The sequence below is a fragment of the Lissotriton vulgaris genome, chromosome 1_1 (assembly GCF_964263255.1).
Source record: "Lissotriton vulgaris chromosome 1_1, aLisVul1.2, whole genome shotgun sequence".
Lineage (NCBI taxonomy): Eukaryota > Metazoa > Chordata > Amphibia > Caudata > Salamandridae > Lissotriton > Lissotriton vulgaris.
Window position 1 is genome coordinate 464,158,082 of NC_141685.1, and position 23,490 is coordinate 464,181,571.

Here is a 23,490-nt window from a genome sequence, read left to right on the forward strand (position 1 = left end):
TAGGAGGTCGAGGTAATGGTCGTAGAGCTATCATCATTGTTCCTCTGGATCTCAGTCTTTGCACTCGGGGTCACGTAAGTTGAAGCATTCCGAGAAGAAGTCTAAGAAGCGTAGTCGCTCCTCGACTTCCTCTAGCGAGACGCGAATTAGGTTGCGGTTGGTACCACCCCACGGCTCCGGCGGAGCCTGCAACGTCGCCGCCAGCCTACCCACCGTTTCCGCGTCCGCCGGCGATGCCTGCTCAGGTGCAAGAGGTTTTTACTGCCGTGGCCAGACTCTTTGGCTCGGATCCCGGGAGACACCCATTGACCTCATAACACCTCCACCGGTGTCGACCTCTCCTCCTGCACCACCTCAGAAGTTCGGCCCCAATGGCGACCCCAGTTTCAGCCCTGAATCAAACACTGTGCCGGATCGGCGTCACTCGAAGCCGATTCTGACGCCGATGGGGCCCTTTTTCCTATATGTCCGTCCTTCTTATTTTCAGCCTGTTTCACAGACTTCGGAGGAAGGGGAGGACTGGGAGGCATCTGAGGACCCTCTCACACAACCGTGTGACTATGATGCGGACTGGGCAGAGGATTTGGGGGATGTCCGTGGTCTTGACACCTCACCTGACCTTGGCATGCTGTCTCCTCCTACCGTGGCTACGGAGTGAGCCAATTACTCAGTGGTATTACGTACGGCAGCCTGTTACTTTCAGAAGCACAAGTTACTTACCTTTGCTAACAATATATCTGTAAGAAACATTAGTAGTGATCGCTTCCTTGCAGCACCACCCATCCTCCCCTTTCTGTGAACTGATTTGTTAGGGTTAAGGTCATCCCTTTCAGGGCAGAGTTTCATGGCACCAGTGGTCCGTTTCTTGCATGGCGCTGCGTTCCTGCCGCAGAAAGTAGTGTACAGAATTGATGCGCGCGCGTGGGCGCTTCTAAGTAGCTCCAGCGACGACCTCTCAACGCCAACGATGCACGCAGAGCCGTACAACTACTCCTACCGATGCGCAGGGGTACTGCTGACGAAAACTTTCCGGATCCAGTCTGACGCCTGGGGGTAATTCTAAGGTAAGGAACCTATCTCTAGTAATGCTTCTTACAGATATATTGTTACCGAAGGTAAGTAACTTGTGCAACATTACATATATACTGTTGTGCCATCCCGCTTGCTTGACACATCCATATATCCCACGCTGTCTGCGGCACTCTTACTTCTATACATGATCGAAACAGTGAAGTGGGATGAACTCAACTGTGAACCCCCGATTTTTTGCATGCTATAATATAGCACTTACTTTGTCAAGGAGAACCTCCCTAAGGATACCTACTTCTGGCTTCATAGGATCCCGCCGGCACCATTCTCCATGCGTTCTCCGACTAAGAAGGAGAACGCCGGTAGCTGGTGGGCGTGGTTCCATCGGAGGACGTGGGCGTGTGACGTGCACACATTCTAACTACAGGAACGTAGTTGGTTCTATGGGAGTTGTCGTTTGAGACGATTAGTGCCAATAGGCATATGTCTACGGTTATAAAACAATAGGGCGTGATTTCGCCATATTTTAAAAATGGTCTTTAAACCAATTCTGCTATAGTGTAAGTGACCTATTTTAAATAAAGCAAAACTTTAATATTGTTCTCAAATAATTAAGCATTTCTTTATTTTGAAAAAACACAGAATTCCAAATCCACCTCTGTTAATTCTCATCGTGCATATCACTGAATATCAGCAACAAGTTAATATTTCTATTAAATGTTCCTTGTACTATTAAATCTCTTCCAGAAGAAAGCAAATGGAGCCCCAAATGGATTTTATGCAGAAATTGACTGGGAACGATATGTAAGTATGAATATTCTGATCCTCATCCTTACTTGTGTGAATAATTGCTATCTACTAAAATAATGATTTGTGAGCCAAAGGCAAAAGCACTTTGTGAAGGAGATTGAGCTTATCTGTTCTGTCTGTTAGTTCTTTATTGCCACTAGAACCAGAAATTCTTAGTTTTTAGTTGCTTTTCCGTTTTATTTATAATTTCTTCCAGAACAAGAACAATTCAAAGATGCGGCCATGAGTACAATGCGTTCTATGTATCTTTCAATAAGCACACAGACATTGTTAAGTTTTGTTTTTTAATATAAAAATGCGTACCTCTTGTACAGGTCATAATCCTCAGAAAATGGTGGGCTAATCACATTTTGTTTGAAAGGTAGACCAGAATTACATCAAAAATATCAGAGAACTTGATAGCTGGTCTTCATAATTAATTAGTGCCCTATTCTTAGTCAGTCCTACCGGGCAATGCATGGACTGCTTGTTCTAAAAACAAGTACTTGATTGCCCTCGAGATGTATCCTAACATTTTCCAGATGTTAAGGCCTTCTCTGGACTGCAAATAACTGCTTGCAAATTATTTGGTGAATGGCAGCCTCACCATTGAAACTGCAACCTTCCTGTATTCTGAGGGCCATCATTCTACTGCCCCCTGAGATTGTATTTTCTCATCAAATATACTGTCTGAACTACCTCTCGTGCAGAAGGTAACTGTGCAAGTGGATGTGTCTGACATTCATGCTGCTCAGTACAAAGGCATGTGTGCTAAAGTATGGAAACAGGAACGGTCTGATTCCGGTCTGTTTGCATGCATAGAATATGAGCAAATCTTGTCTGAGGTTCTTAGCATTTTGTATCCCATCCTTCCCAGTAGTCCGCTACCCTTCACTGACTCTCCCTTCTCTTATTTGCAGCCTTGCTGCATCAATGTATCTGCATTTTCTTCCTTCACTAGCCTCTAGCCCCATACATCTTGACTCATTAAATACAATGCCAATTTAAAGTTGCTGTTTCACAACCTGCTCCCATGGGCTGGAGTCAAATAATCACCAGAAGATACATTGAGAATGTGAGCAAAAATGGATAGGCTAAGGAGAAAGCGAAGGCAGAAATATAAAGTCAGTGATGAAAAAAGAACATTGATGGTGTTCACAGAGTGGTAGCACCAATATTGAAAGAGGCGGAGCGAGGACACTCGCCCACAATGGGATCTTGGGCAAAAGAGCACACAGGTGAGTAAAACCAGAACCAAGACACTTGACATGATATAGCTGATCCAAAGTGTTGCAATGTTGAGTTTGCTGTTCTTAGTATTTCATGGGAATAACATTTATTGGGGATAACATTTAGATTTTCTAATTTACTAGTTTCCATAAACATATCCCTTTAGGGATGTGCTGGGGTAAAATACCTTAAACGCCCATTGTTCCACCCTCATTGATCATTCTTGATCGACTGACCCCCAGATTCTCTTGCTGCAAATGCCTTTATGTATTCTTTTTTTTTAATCTCGGAGGGTGACCTTGTTTTTATTTTCTTTCAATGTTTTAATAATTTTTAAATTGACAAAACAGTAGAAAAAGAATACGAACCATCCAAACAGAATGAGCAGAACAAAATAAACCTATCACAACAACTCAACCGTTCGTCGCCCCCCCTCCTCCCTCCCTCACCCATATCTCCATCCCTTACCCATCTATGTGACTGATAAACAAATAAACGAACATGATCCCTCATCAAAACATGTTCCAATCCTATAAAACTTAGAATAAAATAAACAGTGAAGCACACCCAATACTTTATATGCCTAGAGGCTGCAGTCTCTGCAGGGAAACTAATGCCACAGCCAGCATGAAGCAATGTTGCATCTGTGGGTTCCATATCTTGTGGAATGTGTCAACATTGATGCAGACAAAATTACATATCTACTGCTAGAAGGTCTGTCTCTTAGATGAAATTGCAGCAGGGCTGGGGAGTTCTTCCATGCCCTCCACTATGAGATTTTCAGCAACACTTAGGAATTGAGTCACAGCTTGTTGTCCTTTTTAGATGCATGAGTGAGAGCCTCCTCATACAGGCTCATCACCACCACCCAGGGCCCATACCTCTGAGTATTCACTATGCAAAGGTTCAAACTTGTTGAGTGGAAGCAAAGGCCACTATACCATATGTCATTGAATCTCAGTACCTCACACTATGATTTAGATATGCATATTCCAGCTTATATGTGGTAAGGTACCATTGGCTCATCATTTTATAAGGATTTTTCCTGTATTGCTTGCTTTTAGAATTGTTTGGGACTGCTCACCATAGTTAGAGTCCGTCTTCTTTCTTGACAGGAAGGCCAATGTCCGCATCCCATTTACACTGATCTATCTACCTCTGGTCCATTGTCGCTTGATATTAAGAAGGCTGCATATGAGCTAAATAAGTCCCTTGACCCCTGTTCGAGTTTTAAGGAATTTGTCACAGTAAGGATCCCCACTGGTGGCTAACGTAACATGTTCTTATAACCCAGTGGTGAAGTTGAATGTAGGAACGCTAACATTGTCATCCAAGACATACTCCCATTTGCAGCACAGAAAGCTTTTATTCATTGCTGCTTTTCAGTTCCCCTCCTACGATATCTGAAATGCTTTTGGTTGCGTGCCTAGAATGAACTGAGGATAAAAGTGTGGAGGCAAGAAGGGCATGTAGTGACCCCCATAGTGTGCTAGAAAGCTACATTTTCCCAGTACAAGCCACATCACTCTTCTCAGGTGTCGTACGTGGTATTTCTGCCTTGGGAATCCCCATCAGGTCCAACATTGTCCTGCAGCGATTGCACGATTCGTGTACTGGATCCATGGGGGCTCAGCTGGCCCGTTGGTATTGGGATCATCACTTGCAAATCACAGGTTACTTCCCACCTCATAAAATGTATTAATCAAAGTTTGAACTGCAATTCATTTGTGGATAGATGGGTGATGACCTGGTATAAGAGCTGAGGTGCTATGCAGATTTTTCTTATTTATTCAGCCAAACCAGATAATATAATAGTGTCCATTTCCCCAGATTCCTTTAGGTCTTCTACCTGTCTCAGCAGGTTAGCTGCCTGATCAACGTCACAAGGCCTCATCAAGTGAACTTCGAGTTATATGTTCATTTTAAGCAGGTGAGTAGCTGCTTTGCTTTAATGAGAGGACTGCGAAAGCTGCTACCCCTCCTACCAGCGCAGGTCAGAGCCACCATAGTTAGGAGCACCATTCTCAGCCGCCTGGATTACTGTAATGCTCTGCTTCTGGAATCCCCAGCCTATTTGATCTCCAGACTGCAAAGCATCCAGGCGGCAGCAGCGAAGCTGGCACTCTCCCGAGAGCGAAGATCCTCTACCACCCTCGCTCTGGCTGACCTTCACTGGTTACCTGTACATCAAAGGATCTGTTTTAAATCCCTCTGCATTGTCTTTAGGGCAGTACACAGGATGGGCCCCCGACCACTTCAAAAGAAATTCAAATGGTATATACCCACACGGTCCCTCCGATCCTCATCCTCCAATCTTATAAGCATACCCAGAATCAGGAAAGCCACTTATGGTGGCAGAGCCTTTAGCATAGCCGCAGCCCATCTGTGGAATAAAATGCCTATCGACATCAGGAAAACAGACGAACTGATGGCCTTCCGAAAAAAAGTGAAAACATGGCTCTTCCCCAAAGCTTAATCTCACCTGAACCTTTATACTATCCTCCCCTCCTCTGATGCACAGTATTTATTCAGCAATATGTACACAGCGCCAGGATGCCCGTAGGGTTGCAGAAGCGCTTTACAAATGCTATAAATAAATAAATAAATTTTTGTTTTCCAGTGAAAAGTAGAGCTGTCAAGCCATTGTTCCTCAGACCTGATGAACAGACTAGACCACCTCCATTAGTTCACATTTAATCCTTATGGTGTCCCATAACTCTCCAGTTCTTGCTTAAGAGTCATAATGGTTCTTTTAGGTCCACCAAATCGCTCCCCTAGTAAAATGGAAGTAATTATGAAAGAGGCAGATTTTATGCACTGCTCCTCCAAAGGGAATGCTTGCTACATTTTGATGTTGTCATACTATATCTGCAAAGGGCTCCATTGCTAAACCAAACATGGTAATAGGGCGCTAACCTTGTCTCATCCCTCAGATAAAGATTAAGGGGTTCCTCCCATTAAGCAGTGTCCTTGCTTTGGGAGCTTTAATATTCACCCTAAGCCAATCGATGCAAAGACTAATTAACACATTCAAACAGCTAACGTCACTGCAGCTGCAGCGTAGTTCTTCCCCCTAACCTTTTCTAAAGGAGGAATCATTTTTCTAATTCTGTAATGCATTTGTCTACGCTGGAAAAACCTGACTGGTCAGGCTCTGAGATTTATGGGGTCTGTTGGTTAAACTTCCAGTGATAATGGTGGTGTTTCTGTTCATCTGTAACGTGGGACAATACAGTGCTCTTTCCAATGGGTCTGACTTTGTAACTAAAGTGATGCCGGCCTCAGTCATCTATGGTGTTATCCCTTAATTCTCAATAAAGGTATCAGAGAGATTGGCCATAACAGATGCAAGAAGATCTCCATTGGTCTTCTAGCGGTGTAGCTGGTTCCAATGCCCTATCGGAGCCCAAACACTTCATCAACCTTAATTGGGCTTTCCATCTTGTCGCTGCTAAGGATTTCATAATGAAAGTGACTTTTACAAGTAATCTTGCACCCCTGCTAATAATTCAGTCCCCCTATTCTAAAGTTGATTATAAATTTGCCAAAAGATAATGAGCTTCCTGCATTCTAACAAACTAGCAGCCCTTCCCGACCTTGTCCGGTGTCCGGGAGCAATCAGGCTTCCCCGACCCCCGCCTGCCCCGACATTGCCCAGCAGCCCGAGCCCCCTGCCGCTCCGTCCCCCGCCTGCCCCGACCCCCGCCTGCCCCGACATTATCCCCCGGATGTAACAAAGGCCCAGTGTTGAGGCGCTCTGCATAAATCTCCATGGCAGATGCTGTAAGTCCCCGTCCCCCGCCTGCCCCGACCGCCGCCTGCCCCGACATTGTCCCCCGGAGCCTTACCTCAGCCGATCTAAATTCTATCCTTCTGTTTTGGTGTAAGTCCCCATCCCCCGCCTGCCCCGACCCCCACCTACCCGACATTGTCCCCCGGAGCCTTACCTCAGCCGATCTAAATTCTATCCTTCTGTTTTGGTGTAAGTCCCCATCCCCCGCCTGCCCCGACCCCCCACCTACCCGACATTGTCCCCCGGAGCCTTACCTCAGCCGCCGCTCCTCAGTTCACCGCTCCTCCTTCTGTTTTGGTGTAAGTCCCCGTCCCCCGCCTCCCCCGACCCCCGCCTGCCCGACATTGTCCCCGGAGCCTTACCTCAGCCGCCGCTTCTCAGTTCACTGCTCCTCGCCGCTGGTCACCGCTCCTCCCGCCGGTCCGCTGCTCCTCACCTCCTCCCCCGCGCCATGTCCGCCGCTCGTCACCGCTCCTCCCCCGCACCATGTCCGCCACTCCTCCTCGCGCTCCTGGACACCGCACCTCCCCGCGCTCCTGACGTCAGCACGCAGGTCGCGGCCGGCGCTACTTCGAGGGGACTACTTTTTTTATAATGTAATTTTTTTTAATATAACGTATTTTTTAACTTTATATAGCCTATGTCCATCTGCACACCCTGAGGATTACAACAATGCATCGGGTGTGTGGATTTGCTCGGATGTTCCTGAGTTTACCCGCCTCAAAGCCTCAAAGTTCTTCCTTTATAATAGTAGTATAGACTACATTCCATCTCTCATCCTAATTTCATCTAAGAATTATCTCTTAGCATGTGTTCTGAGCCTGTTGGCAAGTTGCTTTCGTACCCTATTCCATGTTCCGTAAAAGGTTTGTCCTAAGGAAAGAAGCATTTACTCCACTTAAAGCATTTTGGAATATAGGGAGTTGAGCCTTTATTCTGATTTAAACGCTTAAGCATGATTCGTTGTTAATGTTCAGTTTTAACTCTGAGTTCTCTTAACATGCTATCCACTAATGTATGTTAACACCTCCAAGAGGCCTATTCTGTTATCAGGCTCTCTTGGCCAACCGCTTTAAGGGGTCCCGGTTTGTGGCAGGAGAGGTGGCACCTTTGCAATGGATGACTAAGTAGAAAATAATGGCTTGTCTAATTTATACATTATTATCCGGGTATTGCCGTTTAAATTGGCAGTTCCAGCTTCCCCTGAGTTCCCATCGTAGCCTATATCTGTATGGTCCGAAAAAGGGATAATACCATATGTGATCCACCTACTTCCTCCAGCTCTTTGTGCGATAAAAAACGGACATGCGTAAAAAAAGCAATCCCTGTCCTCTTTATGTAAAGTTCTCCAAACATTTTCCAGTCCCGTCTCTGTAACCGCTGTTTGAAGAGGTTTACTGGCTTTGTGAATGGTAATGATTAACCTTTTCGGCAGCCTCAGCTTGTTGTCTCCTAAAAATGACCTCAAAGGGTTCTTGGCCGCTACTTGGGCACAGGCTCCTCTGAAAATAAACCTTTCCCTGTATACATAGAAACACTGACCACGACTCAACACGGAGTAGACACAGTATAGACTTATACCAGTTGCTAGATAGGTCGCACTACATGACATTAGACTGAATTATTGACAAGATCAAGCCATAGGAAAGTCCCTTGCTAGCCTCCTTCTGTGGGATGAAATACTTGTTGGCTGAAGTGCAGAGCAGAAGAAAGTGTCACCAACTATGTTCAGGAGCGTGGTGTTAACAATGTTCTTTGTGTCAAACTAAAACAACATTCATATGACATTGAAGCCTTATTCGCATTAATAAACTGTGCGGTTTTCATTTAAGATACTATATGTTCGAGGCATATGGGCTGCAGATGGTACATTATGAATAGATCGCCATCTGGTGTTTGGCTCGGATGATTGCACTTTGTTTTTCTCTTGGAGAGTCTTTTGTATCTTGGTGACTCCTCCCTTGGTTGGTAGTGCGCATGGGCATCGGCTCCATCCTTAGATTGTTTTTTTCCGCCATCGGGTTCGGATGAAGATCGAGACGCTCCAGATCAACTTCAGAAGAAAGTGATTTTTCGGCGCGTATTCCCTTTCCAATTCGACGGTATTGTTATCGAACGCGTTCATTTCCATTCCGACGCGTTACAAATTCAAAATAGAAGAGAAAAACTTGGATCTACGTCGAAGAACAGGAGGCCTTTCTCGACGCAGTCAAGCCCGGAGTCCATGGAAAGGACTCCATTCAAAAAATGTCCAACGTGTGGTGCTAAGTTCCCACACAAGGACCTACACGAGGTGTGCAACCTCTGTCTATCGCCTGAACACGAATCCAGGGACTGCGAAGCCTGCGCAGCATTCTCCTCCAAGCTAACAATTAGAAATCGCCGAGCTCGAAGACACGAGGTTTCCAGAATGCAGGCGGAAGCGATCCCGGAGCTGTTCGGAGACGAACAAATCGAGGAAGAAGAGGACCAGTCGGGGTCGGAAGGGGACCAGTCGGAGGTTGAAGAACTCTTCGAGCAACAAACCGTGAGTGACGACGTCCCCTTACCAAAAAACCGACCCCGTGCGGTAACGACCCCGCCCTCGGGCCCGGTCAAACCGCTGAAAAAAGTTTCCGACGCCCCGCCCTCGGGCCCGGCAACGAAACCGAAACCGAAACACTCGGACTCCCACCATGTCGGAGCCGAGAAAAGGGCGACATCGACTTCGGCACCGAGGCTACATACAAAGGAGAGCTCGGTATCGAAACATTCCATGTCGAAACATAAATATGATTTATCGCCCAAAAGACACTCGATACCCAGAAAGTCGGAATCGAGCAGACATTCGGTGTCAAAAACAACAAGATCTGACGATCGAACAAAAACCGCTCTCGGAACCAGGACCCTCGGTACCGATTCAGGAGCAACAGACAGATCCCAAACAAAAGATCTTGTTTATTGATCCACAAACTGGGAAAGTGGTCACGAAGAAGAGAAAGAGTGAACAGTCAGAAGATAAACCTCTTCCTTCAAAAAAGAGAACAATGGGGACGAATATAACTCCTCCTGCTTCTCCTCGTCCTAGAGTCACACCCTCTTCTCCTATTCCTCACAATAGGCCAAATATTCCTACACCTTCCACACCAAGACCAGCTACACCTCAGTCAGATGTAGACAGTGATCTAGGGGAGGGAGAACCTCAAGGGGATGACGAAACTATCCCAGATGAGGAGGATCCATGGGAAAATTATGATGTAGGGTCAGATGAGGACAACGACCCAGAGCTATATCCCTCAAAGCCTTCACCACCTGATGATAACACAGGTTTTGTGCAGCTCATTAATAGGGCAGCAAAATATCACAAACTAGATATGCATACAGAACCTCAAATAGAGGATTTCTTGTTAGAGACTCTACCTAATGCACAGAGGAGGTACTCTTCCTATGCTGAAGGGTCTTCTTACTCACACAGAGGAAATATTCGAAAACCCAGTGACAGCCTGGGTGTTAAACCCAAGAATCGATAAAAAATACAAAGCGGCTCCAAAGGACCCAATATTTATTAGAGGGCATGTACCTCTAGACTCGCTGGTGGTCTCAAACGCTCGTAAAAGAGCAAACTCATTATCTACAGGAGAGGCTCCTCCACCAGATAAAGAGTCGAAGTTAATAGATGCATCAGGCAAAAGAGTAGCATCACAGGCAGCGAATAGCTGGCGTATAGCCAATACACAAGCACTACTCGCACGTTACGACAGGGCACATTACGATGAGTTAGAAAAACTTCTCACACATCTCCCAAAAGAACATCAGAAGAAGGCAGACCAATTAATACAGGAAGGTAAAATAATAACCAATACTTCCATTAAGTGTGCATTAGACGCAGCAGACACTGCAGCAAGGTCTATTAACACTAGTGTCATGCTAAGAAGGCACGCATGGCTTAGAATCTCAGGATTCAAACAAGAAGTACAAACAGCCCTACTGAACAAACCATTTGATCAGAAGACATTGTTTGGTTCAAGCACAGACGAGACATTAGAAAAAATGAAGAAAGATACGGAAACGGCTAAGTCAATGGGAGCATTGCAACAGCCAACACACAGAGGTTCCTTTCGTAGATCCACCTATAGAGGGGGCTCAAAGAACACAGGAACAAATCAGCAATCCACATCTTTCACACCAACATCACCCAGAGGTAATTCAAGAGGCAGTTACAGAGGTAACCACAATAAGGGTAGAGGCCGCGGAAATAATAACAACCGCAACGCCTCAACACCAAAACAGTGACTTCATAGAACTCCCCCCAGACCACATAACACCGGTCGGGGGACGTCTATCACAGTTCCTACCTGTCTGGGAAAACATCACGTCAGACAAGTGGGTGAGACAAATTATCCAACATGGTTATTGCCTAGAACTCACAGCTACCCCACCAAACATCCCCCCCAAACAGCGTCCAATGAGTCAAGATCATCTGACATTGTTAAGAGAAGAAGTTCTAGCACTTCTACAAAAGCATGCAATAGAGAAGGTCCCAAAAGATCAACAAGGAACAGGAGTATACTCTCTATACTTCCTGATCCCCAAAAAGGACGGGTCCCTAAGACCAATATTAGACCTCAGACCTCTCAATGCTTACATAAATTCGGAGCACTTCCACATGGTCACGCTCCAACAAGTACTCCCTTTACTGAAGAAAGGGGACTTTCTTTCTACACTGGATCTAAAAGACGCTTACTTTCATATCCCAATTCACAAAGCCCACAGAAAATACCTAAGGTTTGTGTTAGAAGGACAACACTATCAGTTCAAAGTCCTTCCGTTCGGTGTCACAACAGCACCGAGAGTTTTCACAAAATGCCTAGCTGTGGTGGCAGCACACCTAAGAAGACAACAAATACATGTCTTCCCATACTTGGACGATTGGCTAATAAAGGCCAAATCAAAGGAAGAATGTCTTCACAACACACAGAAGACAATTCAATTGCTGCACCACCTAGGGTTCACGGTGAACTACAAAAAATCACACCTGCAACCAAACCAGATTCAGCAATACCTGGGGGCTACAGTAGACACAGAAAAGGCAATAGCATACCCCAACCCAATCAGAGTACAGACAATGGTCGGGTTAATACAAAGATTTCAACCACAACACTCACTACCAGCACAAGTGTTTATGCAACTATTAGGCATGATGTCCTCCTGCATACTGCTAATACTACATGCCAGACTACGAATGCGCCCACTACAAGAGTGTCTAGCGACACAATGGAATCAGGCTCAAGGTCAGATTACAGATCTGGTGTTGGTAAACGACCGGACGTATCGCTCTCTGAAGTGGTGGAACACAGAAAACATTTCCAAGGGACGGTCGTTCCTAGAGCCAATTCCACAAGTAATAATAACAGCGGACGCATCGCTCTCCGGATGGGGAGCGCATATGGACAGATACACAGTACAGGGGAAGTGGAGTGTGCAGCAAAAGAAACTGCACATCAACTACCTAGAACTATTAGCAATATTTCTAGCACTAAAAGCTTTCCAAATGCAAATAACAAGCAAAGCAGTCCTGATCAGAACAGACAACATGACTGCAATGTATTATATTCAAAAACAGGGGGGGACACACTCTCTCCAACTGTCCAGACTAGCACAGGACATATGGAGATGGGCCATTCCTCAAAAGATCTACCTGTTAGCGGAACACCTACCAGGAGTTCAAAATCAAATAGCAGACATCCTAAGCAGACAGTCAGAACAAGTACACGAATGGGAGCTGCACGACCAAATACTACAGCCATTCTTCCAAAAATGGGGGGCAAACAGAGATAGATCTGTTTGCCAATCATCAGAACGCAAAATGCAAAGAATTCGCATCCAGGTACCCACACCAAAGGTCCCAGGGCAATGCACTGTGGATAAATTGGTCCAACAAATTTGCTTACGCGTTCCCTCCTCTACCACTAATTCCATTACTGGTTCGGAAACTGCAGCAACACTCAATGACAATGATACTAGTGGCACCCACGTGGGCAAGACAGCCGTGGTTCACCACGCTGCTACAACTCTCACAAGTACCACATCAAAAGCTAAGGTTATTACCCATGCATCTTACACAGAACCATGGAGAAATAATGCACCCAGATCCCAAACAACTGAACCTAGCGATCTGGCTCCTGAGGTCATAGAGTTTGGGTATTTAGATTTACCACCAGAATGCATGGAAATCATTAAACAAGCAAGACGTCCTACCACCAGAGCATGCTATGCAGCAAAATGGAAGACGTTTGCTATACACTGTAACAGTAAGCACATCAACCCTCTGGACGCATCCACTAAACAAATCATTTGCTATTTATTACACTTACAGCAATGTAACCTAGCATATACCTCTATCAGAGTTCATTTCGCAGCCATAGCGGCGTACCTACAAAACAGGCAACATCTGTCACTGTTTAAAGTACCAGCAATTAAAGCTTTCATGGAAGGACTCAAAAGAGTCATTCCACCAAGAAGACCACCTTCCCCAGTCTGGAATCTCAACATAGTGCTTACCAGACTAATGGGGCCACCCTTTGAACCTATGCATAGGTGTGAAATACAATTCCTCACATGGAAGGTGGCCTTCCTCATAGCTATCACGTCACTTAGAAGAGTAAGTGAACTGCAGGCTTTTACGATTCAAGAACCATTTATGCAGCTACACCAAAATAAAGTGGTTCTTAGAACAAACCCAAAATTCTTACCGAAGGTTATTTCAGCATTCCACATCAATCAGTCAGTGGAATTACCGGTTTTCTTTCCAAAACCACAAACAGTAGCTGAAAGAGCCCTACATACACTGGATGTTAGAAGGGCCATATTGTACTATATAGAAAGAACACAAACTTTCAGAAAGACAAAACAGCTATTTGTTGCGTTTTCTCCCACACATAAAGGCAATCCCATCTCCAAAGCGGGCATTGCCAGATGGATTGTAAAATGCATTCAAATATGCTACTTAAAGGCAAAGAGAACATTAACTGTTCCTCCTAGAGCTCACTCTACACGTAAACTAGGAGCATCTATGGCATTTCTGGGAAACATTCCACTAGATGACATATGCAAAGCGGCTACCTGGGTTACACCGCACACCTTCACAAAACACTATTGTGTAGATGTGCACACAACACAACAAGCTAGAGTGGGACAAGCAGTATTAAAAACATTGTTTCAGACAGTTGCAACAGACACGGGCGACCACCGCTAGGGAGAGAACTGCTGTATAGTCTATTCATAATGTACCATCTGCAGCCCATATGCCTCGAACGGAATATGCTACTTACCAGTATGCATCTGTTCTTGGCATAGAGGGCTGCAGAGTGGTACATGCCCTCCCAGCATCCCCGGAAACCTGTGTCTGTTCCAACATTATCTTATTTAGATACACTTACATGGGCACTCTTATCTGTATTCTACTATACTACTCCATCTAACCCTACTATGGCAAAACAATCTAAGGATGGAGCCGATGCCCATGCGCACTACCAACCAAGGGAGGAGTCACCAAGATACAAAAGACTCTCCAAGAGAAAAACAAAGTGCAATCATCCGAGCCCAACACCAGATGGCGATCTATTCATAATGTACCACTCTGCAGCCCTCTATGCCAAGAACAGATGCATACTGGTAAGTAGCATATTCCTTTTAAATCAGGGAGTCAAAGCTCTTTGTTTCTTCTATGCTTTTTCCTCTGGGGATGAAGGCCGACTCAGGACAGAGCTTTATATACACTGCTAATCACCTAACAATCAAAAAAACCATTTTCGGGAGCTGCCCTTCACCTCAGTCTTTTTTATGTCGAGCCTAAACTGCGCTAGCGCTGTAGGCGATCTGTTCTCTACTTTGTGGGGTCTGACTCTTCCCACACTTTGGATTGGCTTTCCTTTGTGTCCTTAAAAATTGTAGCCTGCAAATGGCTACGGGTGGGTATGTCCCACCTTTTCTGGCCAGTTCACTCCCAAGGAGTATTGCCGCGGGAGCAAGCAGACACACGCACGCTGTGTGTGTGTGCCTTTATCATCTTATTTTCTACTGCTGATTACTGATCCTAAAGCCTTTGTATATGCTGCCCTTCTCCTATTACCAGGCGACACCCTCCAGGGCCGCCCTCTGAGGACAAACTGCTCAATAGTGTACCTTGAATCACGGTCGTCCTCCTGCTGCCTCCCAAGCTCTTTGAAGTTTTTCTTTTTCTATCTCTTTATTCAGTTTTGACATTTTTTCCCAGCGATCAGCACAAATCACAACCAAATTCAAAATACACCAATACGGGGTTTTGGGAAGAGGCATACAATATGTTACATAAACTTATTGCAAAGTATCAAAGAAGGACACATTTTGAGCAGAGGGAAACAAATTGTCTAACAGAAAAACATTAATCTGATTTCACAAAAAGAACATTTTAACTTAAAACAGCACAGTTAATTCCACCCTCCTACTCAACTTATCTACCCGAATTGTTGCAATTCCTATTGATCCTTCCATCTTGCTAAGGGAGACCATATACTCCGTCATAGCAGTTTAAATTTTTTCCCCTTCCTCTCATAAATAGCTCTTTCCATTGTATATATTGAAAGTAACCGTGCAAGCCTTTGTTGAAAGGTTGGGGGTAAAGGGTCGAGCCAGGCAGAAGCGATATTCATCCGTAATATGGCCAGGACCACAAAAAGAAATTAATAAGCCATATCATTTTGTTCTCTACTACTTACTCCCAGCAAAACCAAAGCGGGGTTAATGTGATTTTTAGCCCCAGTGACAGATCTAAAATTCTCGTGATGGATTCTAACAAGCACTAAAGGCGTGGGCAGGATGCAAACATATGCACGAGATCTGCTGCCTCCGCACCACAACGCCGACAGGTTATCCCCGATAGCCCACCCCACTGCACTAGTCTCGCCGGAGTATAATATAATATAATAAACCAAGAGATATGCCAAAACTGAGATACTGATTCAACCTGGAAATTTTGTTCATAAGTTAGAAAAACACATTCCAACCTACGATGTTGCTAGTCAATAGCAATTTATTCAATTAATTTCAAAGAGAATTTTTAAACAATTTAATACATTTTATACAACACTACACCATTATTTATACAACACTCATTCAACTAGTCATCCATATCACAAACATACAAAATCAGACATCCATATGTACACAGAATTTAAGAATGATCACAAAGGAAAAACAACGAAACAGAGATTAGAAAAGGAGAGACAAAGAAACAAAGGCTGCTCATACAATATTCATCTGTGATATACCATATATCTATATATATATACAAAACTGGAGATTAATCATAAACAACTTAGATGATGTCACACATTGTATATACACAGGTTCAGAGTATCGGAATTCACAATTGTTTGAATTTTCAATTTAGAGAGAGCAGCACTCTGCACGGGGCCTACGCGTTTCGAGTCCTATACAATGAGGGGACTCTCATCAGGGCCGGGGAAGTTATCCTACTGGTCTGCAAGGCCACTTCGCAGGTGTAGAAAACGGGGATGCGGTCGGTCGCGCTCACTGGGGGGGGTGACGAAGTCACACTTACTTAATCCAAATGGACCGAGGAGGTATTCTCAAAAGTGGTGAACCCAAGGTGGAGACCAACGGGGTATGAAGTACCTGTGTGGGTAAGGCTTTGGACTAAATCAGCAGGCGTCCCACTTGAATTTGGACGAATGCTGGAAATTATTTTAAGAACTCCTGAGGGGATTGATTTCCTCGTATCGGTCGGCGTCTCCGGAGCGCTGATCCTTCGCGCATGCGCAGCGCATGCGCGAAGGATCAGCGCTCCGGAGACGCCGACCGATACGAGGAAATCAATCCCCTCAGGAGTTCTTAGAATAATTTCCAGCATTCGTCCAAATTCAAGTGGGACGCCTGCTGATTTAGTCCAAAGCCTTACCCACACAGGTACTTCATACCCCGTTGGTCTCCACCTTGGGTTCACCACTTTTGAGAATACCTCCTCGGTCCATTTGGATTAAGTAAGTTTGACTTCGTCACCCCCCCCAGTGAGCGCGACCGACCGCATCCCCGTTTTCTACACCTGCGAAGTGGCCTTGCAGACCAGTAGGATAACTTCCCCGGCCCTGATGAGAGTCCCCTCATTGTATAGGACTCGAAACGCGTAGGCCCCGTGCAGAGTGCTGCTCTCTCTAAATTGAAAATTCAAACAATTGTGAATTCCGATACTCTGAACCTGTGTATATACAATGTGTGACATCATCTAAGTTGTTTATGATTAATCTCCAGTTTTGTATATATATATAGATATATGGTATATCACAGATGAATATTGTATGAGCAGCCTTTGTTTCTTTGTCTCTCCTTTTCTAATCTCTGTTTCGTTGTTTTTCCTTTGTGATCATTCTTAAATTCTGTGTACATATGGATGTCTGATTTTGTATGTTTGTGATATGGATGACTAGTTGAATGAGTGTTGTATAAATAATGGTGTAGTGTTGTATAAAATGTATTAAATTGTTTAAAAATTCTCTTTGAAATTAATTGAATAAATTGCTATTGACTAGCAACATCGTAGGTTGGAATGTGTTTTTCTAACTTATGAACAAAATTTCCAGGTTGAATCAGTATCTCAGTTTTGGCATATCTCTTGGTTTATTATGTTTAAATGCTCAGCCTAACTGATGAAGAGCAAACTCTCCGTTGTTCATGGAGTATAATATAAAGCAAAAACAGTTTTGAAATGTTGCGCTTGGAACCCGGCAGAGCACAGAACCATCTGAGCTAATTCTAAAGATTCTACGAGGGCCTCTGGCACTGCTCCCACACGTTCCACCCATTTAGTCTCATGCTTAGCTAAATCGTCCTGTTTTAATGCGATCAGTTCTGCGTACAGTAGCCCAATGGTGGCCTTGGTACTGCCTCTAATAATATCTCTAATTTTATTTCTACTAAACCCCTCCCCCCAAGCTTCTTACCCAAAAAACGCAACTGCAGGTATTTAAAGAAAATTGCCCCTTTCCGACCTGAATTCCAGCTGAATATCACCAAATTGACAAAACCTTTTATTCAATATTAGATCCCCAGCCATCCGAACTCCCTTTGTAGCCCAGACTGCCACAACATCATCTGAAAAGATTTCCGGAAGAAAGGGGGTTTTGTAAAGCAGAGTATAGTGATTAAGTTTCACCAAACCAATCTTTTTCTTTAGTCCCCCCAGATCTTAAAGGCGGATAGACGAATCTTACATTTTGTCCTTTTATAGTAGCTGGACTCTGTTAATTTCCCAAAACAATTCTCAGCATGCTCCCTCAGTAACAGCTTATAAAGATCCGGGAGCTCGGTTTCCCCATTCAGATTCCTAGAACATGAACCAAACCATATACCCAAGTATTGGAGAGCAGCAGCCCAGTAATAACTACGAAAATCAGGAACTGAAAACCCACCTTTATCCTGTGGTAAGGACATTTCTAGCCCTTTCTAGTTTTCCTGTGTACCCAAATAAATCGATTAACTATACCTTCCAAAATAACACACCAAGATTTTTGAAATTCCAGCGGAATTGCCCTAAGCGAATAAATAATTTTTGGTAAAAACATCATCTTCACCACGTTACATCATCCAACAAGTGATAAGTGAAGATTATTTAGTGTATCAAAGTCCACTCTCGCCTTTCTGATAACTGGCTTGATGTTCTTGGCTACCAAATTCTCTAAATAAGGCATGGTCATAATTCCCAAGTATACTGCTGAGTCTAACACGAGGATCTTCAATATTAACAAGCTGATCCTTTATAACTTGAGTTTTAGTTCTATTTAGAGTATACCCGGAGTATATGCCAAATTATTGTGCTATTAACTCCACCACCATCAACGCCGAGAGAGGATCGGCTGGAACAATGGCCACATCGTCTGCGTTGGCTAAAACTGTAGATTCAACACCCAGACTAACAATTGGGAGAATTCCATTGTTGGCTTCAAATAACCATATTAAAGGTTCCATATATATATAGCAAATAACAGGGGAGAAGGTGGACACCCCTGCCGGGTCCCCCGCTGACTATTGAAAGGCAGATTATGACCACCAGTTAGCCTTAAGCGAGCAGTGGGTGCAGAATAAAGTACCTGGATAGCCTTAATAAAACCATCCCCCAACCCAAACCATCTCATCGATTCCCATAAAAAAAAATCCCAGGAGACCCTATCTAATGCCTTCTCAGCATATAGTAACAAAGCGGCCATAGGGTCTCCTGAGATCTCTGTTGCATCAAAGAGTGTTATCACACGCCCTGCATGCTGTGTAGTTCCACAACCCATAAGGAACCCATGATGACAGGGGTGAATCGTGTTCTTTAATATATTGCTTAACCTTGTGGCAATTTCTTTTGAAAATATTTTAACATTACTATTCAATAATGTTATGGGGCGATATGAACCTGGCTCACTAGGTGGCTTATCTTTTTTTAAGAAAACTATGACATCCGCTCCGGCTCAGAACTCTGGTACGGGCTCCCCCCTTTGAGCAATGTGGATAACCTCAATCAGGCCTGGTCCAATAGTGTCTATGAATATTTAGTAGAACTCTAACGTAATCTGGCCAGGGCCGGCTGCTTTACCAGATGGTAAATCTTGCAAAGCCCCGATTATTTCTTCATGAGACAACACCCTCTCAAGTTTCTCCCTATCCACAGAATCGACCTTCTGTACAAATATTCTTTTTTATTTTTTATTTCAAAAGTTTTTATTGGAAATTTCAGGGTTTTGTAGCATAAAAAAATCAGAAGTTGCAATGTACATAAAACCAATACATGTGATTATACATCATTCAAAAGAGGATAAGACGTGAATTTAGCTGAGAAAGGCATTAAGTCCCATGATGGTATTAATGTTGTTTGGGACGGTCACAAAGGTAATGTGGTAATCCGCCATGAAGCCTTTCTAGGATGGGCTCCTCAGAGGATAGATATCACAAGGAGGTGGGGAGGATCGAAGTAGGTAGGAGAAAGAAGAAAAGAGTAGAAAGAGAGAGCAAAGGATAGAGGTAAGAGGTAAGATGCGAGATGTGATATGTAATATTTTAGACGATATATGGGACACCACGATGCGGCATAGCAGTTCAGGCTGTGGGTGATCACGGGGGTTTAAGTTTTTTGAAGTAGATATCCAGTGAGTTCCAAAGTTTCCTTTGTGAGGGTCGCCCTGGTGTGTTTTGTAGAGAAATGTTATCTGCTCCTCGTAGGTTAATCACCCAGTTTAGCCAACAGGCATAGCTTGCCTTTTTTGTATCTTTCCAGTTGTTTAGAACTACTTTCACAGCCGCCGTGAGTAGGAGGTCTAGGAGGGCCCGGTCTGTTTCGGGGATTTGGGTTTCTTTTGTAAAACCGAAAAACAGGTAGGGAAGTTCTTTGGCAGGTGAGATATTAAATACTTTTGGATAAAGTCAAAAACCCTATCCCGAAACGTTGAGACGCAGTCACATTGGAGGATGAGATGGTCCAGATCTCCTTCCGCCCTCTTGCAGTTTCAGCAAAATGCGTCAGGGCTGAGTTTGTGTGCGTATAGGCGAGCCGGCATCCAGAAGACTTTATGCATGAGGCAGAACTTGGCTTGTGATAAGTTATGGCTTATTTTATGGCTTGTGCAAGATCTCCACGCCTTGGACCACGCCATCTCTGATATGGAGAAGGAGGCGATTGACGACTAGAACTGTGATGTTTTGGTATTTAGTGTGGATGATTGCGGGCTCTGCAATTTGTATAGCCTCGAGACCTGGTGACAAATTTTGTTTAGGGAGGAGAGGAGTGATGGAAGAGCCGGTTGTTTGGATGTCAATCCTGCTTTAGTAAGGGCTGTTTTAATGTTAAGGAATATGTAAAAGTCGGAACTATCTAACCCAAAGGTCGATTGGATCAGTGGAGGAGTGTGGCTCACGGATTAGTGTGGCAGACCCTGATGCGTAGGTCTGGCCCGGGACCAGGGTTCAATTCCCGACGCGGCAGGGTCCTGAGCCCAAAATGTCCTCGGACTCGATAATTCTCGCCTAGGTGCCTACTCTAATCATGGGGTCCCACGCTGCAACTCTGGGCAATAGCTTGCTTAATCTCCACTACGGTGGCCCACCCGCTGTGGGATGCCTGGCTTTCACCTTGGGGATGCCCAGTAGGGGTTATCTCACAGGGAAAAGCAAGGACGGGTTCCCAAGGCAAGCGCCTTGATGCCTTTGGGTGATACGTGCGCTATATAAGTCGCAATACATTTACATCTTTGTAAAGGACAGAAGGTAGCCATTATCGTAGAATTGGTAAGGGAAAACAATTCCCTTCTTGATCCAAGTTTGGTTGAATAGTGGTTTACCTTTATAAGTGATTGAGGGATTTTTCCAAATCACTTCCCACCTAGATTTTCTTATTGATGAGTCTAGCAGTTTATCTATTCTTAGCAAAGCTATTTTGGTGTCGGTAAATATGGGCTTAGAACATGGGAGCTGATTTGCTTTCATTGAAAGGATCGAGATGGGAGGAATGCCTTTTCTATGTCTAGCCACACCGGTGAATAGTCCACTGGTGGGGACAGCCAATAGGATCCTTGTTTCGCTAAAAAGGCTATTTTTGATATCTCTGAAAGTCAGGGAGATTGACTCCACCAATGGATTTATCTAATCTCAGTTTTTGTAGGCTGATGCGTGCTTTTTTCCCTTTCCAGATGAAGTTGTTCATCATTTTATCTAATCTGTTATGAAAATCTTGGGACAGCAACAAGGGGAGCATGGTAATTAGATAATTTACTAGCGGTGTAATCATCATCTTGATGGTCTCTAACCTGCCCCACCAGTAATGAAGCGGGGTGACCATCCGTCTAGGTGTGTTTTTATTTTTTCTAGCGTGAGTTTTTCATTGTGCTGTAAGGTCTCTATGATGGAACTTCCAAATTCTATACCTAGATATTTGATGGGATTGTTTTGCCAGACTAATCGTGATGTGCCTAAAGATTCCTTATTAGTGAAGATGTTGAGGGGTTTCACTTCCGATTTATCGCAATTCAGTTTGTAGCCTGAATGCTTAGAGTAGGCATCTATAGAGTTCATCATTGCGGCTATAGAGGTATCAGGATTCTCAGTGACTATCAGGATATCGTCTGCATAAGCAGCAATATTAATACTTTTATCGCCGAAGGTGATGCCACTAATATCTACATTCTGTTGTATATCGCGGAGGAGAGGTTCCATCGCCAGAAGGAATAGAGCGGGAGATAAGGGGCAGCCCTGTCTAGTTCCTTGTTCAAGAAGGAATGGTTCTGATAGCGAACTGTTAATGGAAATTCAAGCCGAAGGGGGGGCGTATAATGACATGACCATATCAATAAAACTATCACCCATGTTGAATATGTGCATGCATTGACGGAGAAAGGGCCACAACACCCTATCAAACACCTTTTCTGCCTCGAGGATGATTGCTACTGCGGGGGCATTCGAGATTTTCGACTTCTCCAGCACATGGCATAGGAGTCTCGTTTTGTCGTTAGAAATAGCGGTGTTTTAGGAACCCCACTTGTGAGTTATTTATTAAGGAGGGTAGAACAGCGTTTAGTCTGCATGCTAGAGCCTTCGCGTAAATCTTGCAGTCCAAATTTATGAGGGATATCGACCTATAATTTTTAGGAAGTAAAGGATCCTTCCCATCTTTAGGTATCACTATTATTGTTGCTTCACTCATCGTGGGGGTGATTCTGTTTGATAATGAAAAGGATTGGAACAAATGGAGGAGTCGTGGGTTCAGTTGTTCCTCAAAGGTCTTATAAAGTTGGCCGTGAAGCCGTCAGGCCCCGGAGCTTTATTGTTCTTCAGTGTTTTAACGGCGGTAGATATTTCTGCTATATTTAGTGGTGCCCCAAGTTTTGCTTTGTCAGGGTCGGATAAACGTGGGAGTTGAATTTAGTTTAGATAGTTGTTACATTCATCCATGTTGAATTGGTTGTTGTTCTTATAAATATCCTCGTAAAAGGACTGGAATGTGTGGAGAATGTCTTTCTGTTTGGTTTTGGTGGTATTGGATCGGTCCCTATTAGATGTTATATGGAATTGCTTCCTTTTGTGTTTAAGATAGGAAGCAAGGAGTTTCCCTGCTTTGTTACCATCACATAGCCTTAGGGCCTTGAATTTAATAATCCATACTCCTGCCCTCTTACTGAGAATGGCGTTGTATTTATATTTCAGATTAGTCAAACGGTTAATGGTAGTTTTATTGTTCAGATCATGGGAGTGTTGTGTTTCTAGCTGCTTGATTGTTTTCTCTAGAGAGTCTAGTTCGGAATTTAATTCTTTATTATCATATGGGCCCTGATACCTATCACAGTACCTCTTAATGTGGCCTTAAATGCGTCCCATACTAAGGCTGGATCTGTTTCTGGCTGGGAGTTTATCTGGAAGTATTCTTGTATGCATTGTTCTATGTTTTTCTTGTTCTCTGGCATTGACAGTATCTTATCGTTGAAACGCCATCGTCTGGGGGGGATAAGTGAATGTGAGCCTGCCAATTTCATATGTATACCTGCATGGTCCGACACTAATATGGGGGCTATATCAGTTTCGTCTATGAGGTGTGTATGTGAGTCAGATATCAATAGATAATCTATTCTTTAGTAAGAGTTGTGTGG

General features: G+C 44.1%; 1 protein-coding gene across 5 annotated transcripts in view; it reads left to right on the plus strand.

The window, feature by feature from the left end:
• The window catches only part of SGIP1 (SH3GL interacting endocytic adaptor 1), a 1,273,000-nt gene that overhangs the window by 305,998 nt on the left and 943,512 nt on the right, over positions 1 to 23,490 (plus strand). For 4 of the 5 annotated variants that reach the window (XM_086953766.1, XM_086953786.1, XM_086953772.1 and 1 more), the window contains exon 4: positions 1,777 to 1,833. In XM_086953766.1, the coding sequence (XP_086809892.1) occupies positions 1,777 to 1,833 (57 nt within the window). The remainder of the gene's footprint in view (positions 1 to 1,776; positions 1,834 to 23,490) is intronic. The other variant, XM_086953779.1, reaches the window with a different exon arrangement.